The 14,384-nt window shown below is 41.3% G+C and overlaps 1 protein-coding gene across 8 annotated transcripts in view; it reads right to left on the reverse strand.

Annotated features, from left to right (window-relative positions):
* Positions 1-6,588: 6,588 nt before the first annotated feature.
* Positions 6,589-14,384, reverse strand: part of Mcf2l2 (MCF.2 cell line derived transforming sequence-like 2) — a 224,364-nt gene continuing 216,568 nt past the window's right edge. For 3 of the 8 annotated variants that reach the window (XM_021729793.3, XM_078043732.1, XM_078043733.1), the window contains exons 28-30: positions 9,656-9,744; positions 9,173-9,288; positions 6,589-9,098 (exon numbers count right to left, since the gene is read on the reverse strand). In XM_021729793.3, coding sequence (XP_021585468.2) covers positions 8,963-9,098; positions 9,173-9,288; positions 9,656-9,744 — 341 coding nt within the window. In that variant the 3' untranslated portion in view covers positions 6,589-8,962. Of the gene's footprint in view, positions 9,289-9,655; positions 9,745-14,384 lie in introns of all 8 variants that reach the window. The other 5 variants (XM_078043735.1, XR_013436674.1, XM_078043738.1 and 2 more) reach the window with 5 other exon arrangements.

Consider the following 14,384-nt stretch of genomic DNA (forward strand, 5'->3'; position numbering starts at 1 on the left):
TTTATGGTAAAACATGCCTAATGTTAGCAACTACCTGCTTTCTGATCTTCTAGTCAATTCATTCCACAGACAATAATTTAGTAGATGTTGTGTGCCAGGTACTCTCCTTATTCCATTTAAGCCTCATGGTTACTGGGTGTGGGCAGTTTTTATAATTGCCTTCCCATATTTCAGATGGGGAAGCTGAGCACAGAGAGGTCAAGGTAATTAAACGAAGAAGCTGGGCTACTCATCCAGGATTGAGAAGCTAGCTCTTTAAGCTAGGATTTTAAGAGGTGTTCTAGACTAGGATACGCTATCAGCTTTCCAACTGCATACTGCCTAGTCGAGAAACAACATTTACTAATATACAGTGGCCACAGTGTGACTGACCAATTGTTTTCTAGAGCCATACTAGATAAAGAATGAAATAGCCAGAGATGACTTTATGATGTTTGGACCTTTGAGGAGCTTTGAGGTCATAGGGGATCTGAATAATTGGAGAATAGCAGTAATAATAATGAAAATAAAAAAATCTATATAAGGAATTCTTTTTATGTGTCTGACACTCTGTAATGCATAAGGCAACTCTACATGGTAAATTTTTAAAATCTCTGTTTTACTAATATGGTAACTAAACCACCCAACATCACACAACAGATTAAGAATTTACTAATGGCCTATGTCTTGTCTTCTGCTGATCAACAGGGGGAAAATCTCAGGAGTGGTGACAGGTTTGACTGGAAGGTACTGGAGGGTGCTGGGGAGCAGTGGAGAATAGGATCAAGAGATCAAGATGGTGCCACATTGGAGAGATTGAAGAAGCCAGACAGGAGTTTAGTCTTTCTTCCCTGGAGGCTTCGAAATAGGCAGGTGCATTTGGGAGCAAGTGTTGGCCTGACACTTGGTAAGGGCTGGGTGGCTTTGAAATATTAGTTCAGCTGATATTTCTTGGAGGATGTCTAGAACCAGGCTCCTGAGCAGGCACTCAGAGGATCAGAGTTTTGGCCTGTTTCTTCAGGGCTCCTGCCTTTGATTAAAGATGAAATGTCACAGTTGGAGTTTCAGAAGTGGTTGAAGCCAGGTTGTAGACTATCCCCACTGTCCATTAACAGACAAAATATTTGCTGGATTGCAGGGACCTGTGAAGGCATATTTCAAATTCTGAAAATTGTTCTCCTTTTGTAAGAAACGAATACAAAAGTTTTAGGAGCTCTGTCAGGAACTGGGATCAAAGACCAAGTACTAGAATAAAATTTCTCCTAGCAACCCTATTAACAGGGATTTAGGAGATCTGTGAGGAACCGAGGACAGAAAATATGTGTTTCTTGGGCTGGGGATGTGGCTCAAGCGGTAGTGCGCTCGCCTGGCATGCGTGCGGCCCGGGTTCGATCCTCAGCACCACATACCAACAAGGATGTTGTGTCCGCCGAGAACTAAAATAAATAAATAAATAAATATTAAAAATTCTCTCTCTCTCTCTCTCTCTCTCTCTCTCTCTCTCTCTCTCTCCTGTCTCACTCTTTCTTTAAAAAAAAGAAAAGAAAATATGTGTTTCTTATCACAATATCAAGTGATTTATTATTTTAAAGAATTTTTTCTTCTTTGTAATGTTTTGAACAACTAATAATAAAAAAATTTAAAGAAATAATTTTTTCTTTTAACTAAGTGTTGTTTTATTAGCAAAAAACTATCATATTCCTTGATTAGTCTTATATTTGTAGCATATGTAGTGAGGTCACCTCTTTTATTACTAATATTGATCATTTGCATTTTCTCTTTTTTTCTCTGATCAGTCTAACTAGATGTCTATCAATCTTATTCATGTTTTCCAAGAATCAAAATATAGTTTTGTTATTGTTCTTCTGTTTTCTATTTAATTGATTTCCATTTGGTCTTTATTATTTTCTTTCTTCTACTTAATTTGCATTTTGTTTGTTTTTCTTTTAATTGTTTTTGAAGATGGAAGTTGAGGTCACTGGTTTGCGATTTTTCTTCTTCTCTTATAAATGTGTACTGCTATTAATTCCCCTCAAATTACTTCTATATCTGGATCCCACAAATTCTGATATCTTTCCATTTTTATTTAGTTAGAAATACTTCCTTATTTTCTTTCTGATATTTTCAGCTCACAGTTATTTAAAATAGAGTAGGTTCATTTCCAAACAATTCTGGGAATTTTCAAGGTCTTTACTGATTTCTAATTTAATTTCATGGTTGGAAATACAGGATTTAAGTTTTACAAATTTATGGAGACACATTTTTCTGACCATGTTTTTTGTGAGAAGTGCCAGAACAAAAGTACCATAGGCTAGGGGGCTTAGATAACAGAGATAACTGAAATTAAGGTATTAGTAGGGTTCATTCCTTTAAGGGCTCTCTCCTCTGTGTCTTCTGTGGTCATTTCTCTGTGCATGCCTATGCCCTAATCTCCTCTGCTTATAATGATATCAGTCATATTGAATTAATGTCCACCCTGATCACCTCTTAAAGACCCTATCTCCAAATACAATCACATTCTGGGGTACTGAGGTTAAGGTTTCCGCAAATGCATTTGGTAGTGAAAGGGAAGGACACAGCTCATCCTATCACAACGGGATGTCTTGTAAAACGTTTCGAGTGCACTTGGGAAGGACATGTCCAATCTATTATTGAACCCAGTGTTCTGTTGATGTTCATTAGGTTAAATTGGTCAATAGTATAATTTGTATTCTCACTGATTTTCTACTTGTTTTATCAATTTTTGCAAGACAGGAACCGAAATAGTTGAATATAATTGTGTTTTTCTATTTCTCCTTGCAATTCTGTTTTTGATTTATTTGTCCTGGGGCTCTATTATTGACACACAAACAGCCAACATTATTAGGTCTTCTTGGTGGGATGGTCATTGTGTCATTTTGAAATGACTTTTTTTTTTTTTAACATATCTTTATTCTGAGACTGTTTTATGTTAACATAGTCGTTTTGGCTTTCTTCTGGTTAGCATTAGCATGGTATAACTTTTTCTATCCTTTTGCTTTTAATCTATTTATAACTTTATACTTAGAATGGCTTTTTTATCTTGTTTTTAATATCCAGTTTGACAATCATTCTCTTTTGTTTTTTTGGTACTGGAGATTGAACTCAGGGGTGCTGTACCACTGAGTCACATCCTCAGCCCTATTTTGTATTTTATTTGAAGACAGAGTCTCACTGAGTTGCTTAGCACTTCGCTTTTGCTGAGGCTAGCTTTGAACTTGTGATCTTCCTGCCTCAGTCTCTCCAGCCAGGAATTTCACCACCACACCTGGCCAAATCATTCTTTTTTAATTGAGATGTTTAGGCTACTTCATTATTGATCCGAGAATGTTTACTATCTTGGTAAGTAGTTTCTACTTTTCTGTTCTTAGTTTCACATTTCCTCTTTCATTATCAGCTCTTGGATATGTTTATTAAATTCTATTTTATCTCACTTGTTGGCTTATTTGTGTGACTCCATCATGTTTGCTTTAAGGTTTACAGAATTTATAATATCACAGTGAACCTTCAAGTGTTATTGTGCTGCTGTACACATAAGGGACTTACAATAAAGTATTTCAATTTCTTCCCTCCTGTCTTTGTTCTGTTGTTCTCGTCCATTATAATTGGTCATAAATCAGAAACTGTAACATTGTCATAAATTTTAAGCTAAGTAGTCATTATCTTTTTTTAAAGATAAAAGAAATAAGGAGGGGGGAGCTTTTAGTCTTAACTCTTATAATTACTATTTCTCTTAGTCTTCTTTTGTATAGATCCTTGGGCTTGTTGTTGCTATGGTTACCCCAAGTACACTGGGTGCACTTCAAGTGATATGTTTGGTGTGTGTGTGCATTTGTTTGCTCAAATGTTTTCTCAGTGTCTGCTCCACTCTAGCTTTAGGTCTTCCTGTTGATTGTCCTCTCTCTCTCCACATACTGGTGGAATCCCCCCAAGTCTTTCTCAGAAAATATTCTTTTAAGTCATCATATCTTATTGTATCTCTTTGTTATAAGTTTAGCCTTTCTCCTCACTAATATACATGGGATATTATATTTCACAAAAAAGGGGTTCCATGATCAAATAAGTTTGGGAAAAGTGTATAGTCTTCCTTCCTGTAAGAGCTTTTAGATTCTTGAATCTATTAATTGACATCTACCAAGAGAGGAATAGATTATTAAAAACTTTTTTTTCTGCCTAGCAGAAAATGGATTAACTCATTGAATACTTCTGCATATTCTGTAAAATATACTGTAGCAATGCTGGGATAGAGGATCTTTGACTTTCTAGCTCTAACATTGCATAATGTATGGCTGGTATTTAGTACAGACTCAGAACCCCTCTAGATTTTATGGATTTAGCTGCTTCAGCCAGGCCATTATAATCTGTGGCCACAGCATTCTCAACCCTTGGCAACACATTGAAATCCAAGTCCCTCTAGTGGGCCACATTTTAAAGGCATGGGGGATTTGAACAACTCTAAAAGAGGCCTGAGGGGTTTCATCTGGTGGTTTTGGATTCCTTTCCATTTACTCAAATGGGAAGAGAACACATATTTAATTCACGGAAAACATACCCTTTGTTTCTCCACCCTGTTTTTTTAAATTCTTATTTATTTTTTTATATGAGCATTATTATTATTATTTTGCATTACCACCCTGTTTTTAATAAGCCTAAAAGTTCACAACTACTTCCTGAGTGAACAGTGTGGCCAGGCCCCCAGTAGAGATTGTAGTGTCCACTGGAGATCTATTGATACCAGAGATGGCTTCACAAGGAATATTCCCCTATTTCTGTGTCCCCTGCAGCCTACCATGAGCTCTGTGATTCCTGGAGCCCAACAGAGGCAGCAGCCTGGGCTTTGACAAGGAGGCTGGAGTAGAAGATCAGAGTGGACAGTCCTGGGGCACTGGGGGCAGCACTTGAGGACATCCAGCAATTCCTGGTACTAGAAAGTCTCCTCTAGTCACTTTTCTGTGGCATAATATCTGCAGAGAGACTCCTTCTGGGAAGATAGGGCACTTGTCCCCTGCCAGCACCATCAAGTGTGGACATTTTCGTATGGCAGGCATGGACTCAGGCCCAAAGTACTGAACATGCCTTGGGCTGAGTTTCTGTAGTGAGCAGCTGGCTATTCAATGATCAAACATGTCTGAGACCATCTAAGTGGTGTTTCCTGAGGCAAATGATCAGCATCCTGAAGATTCTTGTGTTCAGATAAGATACAAAAGTAGTTGAAGTTCTGCCATATTCTCATAGAGAATTGGGTGTATCATGATAGACAAGATAAGCAGAGAAGTCTGCTGTGATTACATACTCATGCATTTGAGACTGAATGTATAGATATGTTTTATAAGAAGTTTGAAAATACACCATCATCCATTAGGCGGGACTACATTTTCTTCTGACTTGGTAGTCATGTTTACTGTTGTTCACATAGTAAAGGACTCTGTGCTTTCAATACTCATTTTTTTTAAAATATGTTTTTTAGTTGTTGATGGTCCTTTATTTATATCTATCTATCTATCTATCTATCTATCTATCTATCTATTTATTTATTTATGTGTAGTGCTGATAATTGAACCCAGAGCCTCACAAATACTAGGCAAGTGCCCTACCACGGAGCTACAACACTGTTGAATTAATAAGATTCACAAGCTAGGTTGGATTTAAATAGGTTCCCCCTTTGAGAACCACATCCCTGCAGCCTTTCTACCTTTCTATGGTTGCAGTTGTCTAAAGCAGCTGGAGGAAGTCATGAGTGGTCATGCCCAGAGTCTGCCCTACCCTTACAGATTTCCACAGCAGGTTTCCTTTGTCCCCTTTTTCCTCACCTCCTCTGCAACTGACATCCTCACCACCTCACAGGTGGCTGGTCTCAACCTTCTTCTTTCCCTACAGATGTGTAAGAAACTGGGATGAGGAGGTGAAGGAGGAAGGGACTCACCACTAATGGACAAGTGAAAATGGGGGTGGGAAAACACTAAAGCCAGTAAGGAGGGAAGATTCCCAGGAATGTAACTGTGATGGGATCAGGAAGAGCAGGAAGAGCACTGGACTCCTGAAGTTGCTTCCCACTCTCTCTTGGTGAGCAGTGAGGATGATAGGAGGCAGGATCTGCTGAGTGCCAGGGCCAGCCCTAATGTTCAGAGCCTTTCTGACTCTTGTGGCCCAGGGGCCCTTAGCAACTTGTCATCCCTTCCATGCAGGGCTCCTATATGCCTCTGTGCCTGAGCATGTGCTATTCCCTCAGCCCAAGGTCTCCTCCTCCTTCTCTACCTAAAGAAAGCTTTGGCTCCTTTAGACCTAGCTCAGATTATCACCCCTTCCCTAACCACATCAGAAGAGTCCGTGACAGTGTTGGTGCTCCCAGACTATCTGTCACACTGTGATTGTGATTATCTGTTTCTACATTTGTCTTCCCCACTTGATGGATGATTTCTCACTCATCTTTACATTTCCCTGGGCTCACTTGGTTCTTGAATTTCCCTTAGGACAGAAGTATTCTGAGAGCAGGTGTTGAATCAATTGAATAACATATTATATATTTTTATGGTCAAGATGAAACAATGTGGTTTGAAAATGATGCCGATAAAAGAATCTAAGATTATAAGATTATGGGTTTGGGAAGAACCTTTATTGTGTAAATAGTCTACAAAATTGAAACACACATTATCAAGAAAGATACTTTATTGTTAGGAAAGGCGGGTGGGAGAAGGTAGACTCACAACATAGTTTCACTTTCTGAAAAGTTTCAAAGAGGGATGAGCCTCTCCCTTATAGCTTGTCCCTTAGTCTCTACTTTTTTGGCCACCTAAAGGGCTTCCTTATGAATAAAGTGAGACACATGATTTTTTTTTTTTTTTTTTGATATCTAAAGTGGTTTCCTTGAGACTCACAGGAGAGGCTGCTCTCATTAGCTCACTCCATTCCAGAAACAGTCAGGGGACCGGAGACTCAGCTAGATCCCATGTCTAGGGAAAACTTAAAACCAAATCATCCCTAACATTTCCAAAACAAACTAAATTCAAAAGTACTCTAAAACTTAGTAACTGCAAAGCTAAGATTGCTGGTTGTACACTGGACTTCCCAGCTTCCAGCCCACCCTTCTACTCTCTGCTTTGGAGACTGGAGGAGGGGAAGGGGATGTGCCTCTTCAGCATCCTGCCTGTCTCCCCCTAGCAGCATCTCTACCCAGAGAGCCACAGCATGCTTCAGCAGCACCAGTGATCCAGTTGGATATTTTCCTTAAAAATCCCATAACTAGCCCATCGTGCCATTTTAGAGACATCAGCATCTGCTTCTCAGAGTTCTGCATCTAGCTCCCAAGTTCTTGAGCCATCTGTATCTTGAGCAGCAACTGCTCCTCAGGGGACAAGCCCTAGCCATGGGGTCACCTCTACACTCCTGGATTTTGATAATTCCAACCTCTGACCTTTGTTCTCTCAGCTCTCAGTTTCCATGATATCTCAGTATCACTTCTTCTTACGTTTTAAATCTCCAACAGCTGGTTAACAATTCTTTATATTATATTTTCTCTGTTAAAATAACTAATATAACATTTCTTAATTGAACTGGTACACTAAATTTTAAACCTAAATAACTTGGAAAATAAATCTGAATGAATTAAGAAAGAAAAAAGACAAAAATTTAAGTGGTGAAGGCATAAATGAAAAAAAAATGACTGAGAATAAGTTGCTCTGGAAATAATTTAAAAACTAAATATATTAAAAACTTTGAAAAAATTTGATATGTTTAAAATTTAAATAATTTTGAAAATAAAGTTTTAAAAATGAAATAACTCACAATAAATAAAAAATAAGTGAATGTAAAAATAAACAGCTCAAAAAAAAAAAAAAACTGAAGAAACCCTGGAAAACTAAATAACTCAGAAAAAGTCCTACAGTGATAAGAGCATTGCACTCTGAAAATAAATGACTACAGTAATTCAAAAGCTCTCAATGATTTTCTGTTGGTCAATTGACTGTGAAAATAAATAATTCAAAATTCCAATAACTAAAAATAGAAAGCAACTCAGATACTAAACATTGTAAATACAGGCAATGAAAATAGATAATTATAAGCTAATTAATTTAAAACCTACAACTCAAAACAAAATAACTATTAATAAAAATAAAATATAACTGAAAATGAATAATTTAAAAAATCTTGAAAGTAAAATAAATGATTATTCACAGGTAACTACAAGTATAAAATTAAGTAACTAAAAAGCTAAAAATGAATGAAATGTTACCAATGAGACTAAAAAATAATTGAAAATAAATAACCTGTATTAAAAAACTAATACATCTGTCGTAAATACTTCAGAAGTAAACTTGGAACCAACCCTCTTTGAAACTGAACAACCTTGGAATGAACACACATAACACACACACACACACACACACACACACACACACACACACACACACACACACACACGTTCTCTTGGGGGATGGGGAGGCGCAGCAGCTACCAGGTGCTCATCCTCGGCCTGCGTTCACGCTCAGGCTCCAAGGCTCTAATTCCACTCCCATTCCCGAGAAATCTTGCAATATCTGAAGGAATCTTTGATTGTCCCAATTTGGGGATGGGAGGGTGTAGGGGCGTGTTACTGACCTGTAGCTTCTAGAGGCCCGGGATGCTGCTAAACATCCCACAGCCCACAGAACAGCCCCCACAGCAAAGACTTATTCAGCCCCAAAGATCAAAATCGCCAAAAATTGAGCAGCCCTTGGTGAGTCCTGGCGGCGTAAGCTGTGGGCTCCCTGCGCCCGTGGAGGCGCGTGCAGCCACACACAGTTCCCGGGCCCCTGAGCTGGGACCCTTGGGGCGCTTCGCCTTGGGCTCCCCTCCCCCCCGCTACAGACCCGGGGCGCCGAGGCCCGCAGGCTGCTTTCTGCTGAAGGAGCGCGCGGCGTTCGTCCGCATCACGACAGTCCCTCCCCGGGATGCAGACGGCACTGGCGAAGGGAGCCTGCGACGAGGGTCAGTTCTCCGTGGAGGAGGGTCTCGGGCTTGCTGCGATCGCCCGTACTGCCTGCGCCTGGGCACCCGACGTCTCCCACGCAGGAACGGGCAGGCCAGGGGACACCCCAGCGCTCCCCTCTGTGCTGCTCGATGCCCTGAAATGCCAAGAAGAAAGTCAGAGAAGCCCTGGCAACAGATCGGCTTACTTTCCTCCAACTTTCACACTCACGCTTTCTTCTCATCACGTTCTTCTGTTCTTCCCTCGGTGCTTTCTCCTTTCTCCAGGGAAACCGTTTTGGGGGAACAGGTTTCATAACTGTCCTCAGACTGGAAAAGTCCTGAGAGCTGTAAGGGTGGGAACAGGGACACACTTCAGAGTCAGCAGTGGGGGCAGTGCTCCGCCCCGGCAAGGCCCATTGAGCCTCTCCCACCCCAGTTCTCCCACCTGGGCCTTTGGGATGCCCAGCTGCAGCCCCTCCTGACCCCAAACCAGCACATTGCCAGGGACAGTGATGTGGAGACATGCAGGGCTGGGAGGGTGCAGAGACACGTTGAAGGTCCAGTGATCTAGGCTTCCTGATTAGACCTGGTCTTGATGGGACAATTATGAAAAATGAGGAAGAGAGGGAATAGAGGAGAGGGAGAAGGGGCAGGAGCAGCCCATGAATAGAAATGAGGGAGATAAGAAAAGATGCAAGAAGGAAATAATTACACTCAGCACACTGCTCTCCTTGTCCATATCTCCGCCACCTTCACCACCTTCAAAGGTTTCCGTGGAGACAAACTCCCTGCTGGAGCAGCCTTGGGGAGGGAAAGGGTAGGATTTGAGCCCCTTTGAGGGAGGAGGATGATCCCTCTGCCAATAGCAGGATGTAGCAGGCAGTGCCTGTCTCAGGGACACTTCCACCCCATCTCTAACTTCTATCATAAGGCATTGTACCATCTTTCAGCAAAATGGTCATTTCCTCATCCTCACTGTGCTTCTGGCATAAGGGGACTCCAGGGTTGAATAACTGCCCTAAAGAAGAGTCTCAGGGGGTTTTGTGAAGCCTCACCTCAAAAGTGCTGGGAGGCAACCCAAGAACCTAAAGACAGATTCCAGACACACTGCAGGGTAAATGGACCCTTGGGGTGAAATAATTATGGGGAGCATCAAGAACTGCAGCCCTAGGCCTACAGCTTCTGTGGCCCTCATGAGAGACCTGGGTTAAAACTTCCTAGCTGAGTTGTAGCTCAGAAACCGAGATAATAAGTGTTTGTTTTAAGCTATTAAGGTTCAGGAAATTTATTACGTAGCTGAACACAACCAGCACACATATGGGGAGTGAGGCAGGGACTGGCTCAGGGATGGGCCCCACCTCCAATATCCAGAGGCAACTCTGTAGGGACTCCCATGACTCCTCTTTAGGGTGGTTGTCTATCCCTGAGTCTCCTTATGCCAGGAGCAAAGAGCGAGGGCAGGAGAATGACTGTCTTCCTGAAGGTCTGCAAGGGAGTCTTGGAGGGATGGAGGGAGCTGTGTCCTCCATCACCCGCTGCGGGAACCAGAGGGGCTGAGCCTCCAGGGTCCAGTGGTCCCAGTGCCTCAGAGGATGCAGGGACTGCCAGGGACCACAGAGCCCTCTGCTGGAAGGTTTGGATGGTGGCCCTGTCCTGGTTTAGAGGCCTGGCTCAGCCTGGAACCCCCACAGCCCAGGTGGGCAGGATGGGAACTGAGAGGCCTGATGAGTTCCAGCCACTCTGCAGGCAGCTGGCACCTGAGGTGAGGTGATCACCTGCCTTCATTCTCCTGCAGGGCCATGTAGCAATCATGTATCAAATCATTTACAAAAGTAAAACAACAGCTTCTTAGACATTATTCACCCTTGGTGTGATGGCCTCATCTATTGCGTCCTACTCCATCTCTGTGTGCTCGGGTTCTGCTCTAGAGGCAAAGCAGGAGAGGTGCTGTGGGAGTGGTTAAGGGTCACCTGAGCCTTTCCAGGGCGAGTCCCAAACTGCAGCTGCTCTGGGTGTCCTCACCTGTGGCCCTGGGCTCTGGGCAGCAGAGATAATGCCCTATTCACTCTCTATCCTGGTGGCTCCTGGAACTCTTAGAACCTGGAATTCTTAGAACCTGCAAAACTTGGAGAAGGTCCTGGGGGCAAAGTCCTGGGGAGGAAGATGTGGCTCACAGGCAACCAACTGTGGTAATTGACCTGTGGGGACTTCTCAAGGCCCAAAGTGGGGTCAGGAGCTGTGGGTCCTGGCTCCTAGATGATGTTTCTCCTTCATCCAGGCCCTTCCAGTTCTTGAGCTGCCTTTTGTTCTAGCTTAAATCACCTGCGTATTTAATCCTCTCCTGGAGTTGGGTCATGGGGTCAGCAGTAAGGAGCTAGCAGCATTGAGGGTTCAGAATCTCAGATTAGGGGGTCTGGCCAGTCATAGGCATGTGTGTGGGTGAACACATGAGAGGCCCACTGCCCAGTGGTAGGAGAATGGACTCTGGAACCAGCCAGATCTGAATGCAATTCTTATTTTTCCACTCACAAACTATGTGACCTTGGGCAAGTTAAATCTGTTTTTTTTTTTTAAAAATCTTTAAAAAAGGAATAATAATGTCTTGGTAAGAGGATTAGCTAACATGTTAATGAAGTAAAATACCTGGTAATCACATGAATTAAAAAAGTAACACTTGTTATAATTAGTGCTAATAATAATTACAATAATACTGAAGAAAGCTTCTCTGGAGCAGTTATGGGCATTCCAAGTATTCTATTGTTACTCAAATTTGGGGACAATTTGTCATTGTCTCATTCTCAGAAATACTCAGGAGAGGAAACAGATTATAAGGTAATAAATAGCTTTAAAAAGAAACAGCACACACAGTTTTGCTTTAAATTTTTAAAATTATTATTTGTTATATATGACAGCAGAATGCATTATTATTCATATTACACATATATAGCAAAATTTTTCATATCTCTGGTTGTATATAAAGTATATTCACACCATTTATGTCTTCATATATGTATTTAGGTAATGATATCCATCTTATTCCACCATCTTTTTTACCCCCATGCTCCCTCTCTTATCCTTCCATCCCTTTGCCCTATCTAGAGTTTGTCTATTCCTCCCATGCTCCCCCTCCCAATCCCACTAAGAATCAGCCTCCTTATATCAGAGAAAACATTTGGCATTGGTTTTGGGGGATTGGCTAACTTCACTTAGCATTATATTCTCCAACTCCATCCATTTACCTTCAAATGCCATGATTTTATTCCACATACACATTCTGAAGTACCAAACCAACACACTGGATCTTGACAAATATTCAATTTGATTACAGCAAAAATTTAAGTGATATGTTCCTTCTTGGAAAATGCATAGAGTGACTAGTCGCAGCTGAGGTCCTGCAGTGTGTTGGGTCAGTGTTCCCCAAGCCTCCAAGGCCCTCCCAGTTCATGTAGCAGAATACATCTAAAGAGTGTGGGTGGGGAAGGACAACAAGAGTGGAAAAGGTGGCCCATGAAAATTCATGCTGATAAGGTCTGGGGAGTAGTGTCTTTTCCACTCTTGGATGATCTTCATAGCTCACATCACATAAACCCTGCATGAATCTAGTTTTAGCATTTAGTGTTTAGAATTCCAAGGTTTTGATTTTGCTTAAGAAAATTGAATGAAACTTATGAACAAGAGAACCTATTAGTGAGATTAAGTTATCCTCATCAGAAAACACATTTTTTGGTAAATTATAGACTTCCAAGGCAAAATCATGGCCTTTCCCTTGCTGAACACTGGATGGCACTAACGGACCAATATAGATCCTGCTAGTTCAGCGGCAACTAATACCTTGAAGATATTAAATGAGTAAATTCTATTCTATTCTCTTCCAAACTAGATTTTTCTCTATTCCTTACAATTAGGCACAACCTTTAAAGCCTCATCTCTATCACATGAACGAAAGCACATTATTTTCACCTGGGGGTCTGGGAGTGGTGGGGAGCTGCCCTAAGGCAGTGCCTGAGCCGCTGACCTTCCATTCCCTTCCAGGGATGTACAGTAAGTAGGTGCTAATGATCATATACTAACAGAAAACTGGGAACAGCCTAAAAGCTTCATCTCATTTAATCGCTTAATCTCATTTAATGTGTGTCTACATTTTGTAAAATAAACGATAAAAAGAACTTAAGCCCAAAGAGGCTAAACAATTTATTCAAAAAGATAGAGATGGTCTTGAGCCTGGGTCTGTAAAACCTCAGGATTATGCTGTGCTGCTAACCAAGGTTTCTGTCTTCTAGGGTTTAACTCATGAGTCACCTTCTGCCTGATCATACTACTCACTTTCCAGAGCTCACAGAGGAGAGAGTGCCAGAATGTTCCCAGGGTATTAGGCTGGATTAGGATCTTTTGTTTGGCAGCCCAGAGTGTAAATATAGGTCAATCAATCAATCCAGACTAGTCTGCAGCTGAAGCATCTATTTTATTTGCTAATGAATGGTCTTTGGCTAAGAGGAAGCAAATCATTCCTAAGCATTCAGTTAATTGCTTTCAGATTCCTCATAGTCTCAAGGCACATTTTTCCCCCCAAGTGTATTTTCTGTTGTCAAAGTTCTTTTCAGTTTGTAGGGCAGTCTGAGTTGGCAGTCTTAGAGTTTTAGAGCTGTTTTAAGCTGAGATCAAACAAACGTCCCAGCTAGGAAATCACTTCCTAGCTCAGAAACCAGCTTCCTTGGATATTCAGTGTTGGAAGAAGCCCAATGGTGGGGGTAAGGGTGAAGGATAAGCTGACATGTCTCATTGGGTCTAGTCTAAGCCTTGCCCATTTCATCAGATTCAATGGGAATTTTTCAATAAGACTAAAATATAAAGCCATGCAAATATTAGTATGGTTCCATTTTTTAAAAAGCATGCATTTCTATGGACACAAAGTTGGAAAGATTTATATAGTGGTTATATCCAGTTTGAATTTTCATCTGTACTTTTCTGTATTTCCTGTTTTTGATAGCCTGAATGTGTATTCCTTTTTGTAACCAGAAAAAAAAATCAAGCTAGCTGGTTATATATCCAAAATAACCCACAATCTCACTAGAAAGAACTGTTTGCTAGAACTTATTTTATTCATCAATTTACAAGAGGGCATGAAATAATTTTGAATCATAATAATAATGATGAAAGCAAATAATTTATTTAGGCCAAAAAAGGAAATGTCACAAAAGTTAGCAAAGAAACAACCCTTATGTACTATACTAGATAACCCATTTGCCACCTTCAAAACCCTGGGGATCTGACGGTGTGTGTGTGTGTGTGTGGGGGGGTGCCTAAAGAGAGGCTTGAGGAGGGGCTTGTAGCTCTCTGGGGTCTGTCCAGAGGCTCTTCCTCGGTTGCCTATGAGGCAAAAAGCTTATTCTCAGTTTGTGGTTTTTCATATGGCCAGGGCTCTGCAAATCCAGGACATCAGT

The sequence above is a fragment of the Ictidomys tridecemlineatus genome, chromosome 3 (assembly GCF_052094955.1).
Source record: "Ictidomys tridecemlineatus isolate mIctTri1 chromosome 3, mIctTri1.hap1, whole genome shotgun sequence".
In the NCBI taxonomy this organism is placed as follows: domain Eukaryota; kingdom Metazoa; phylum Chordata; class Mammalia; order Rodentia; family Sciuridae; genus Ictidomys; species Ictidomys tridecemlineatus.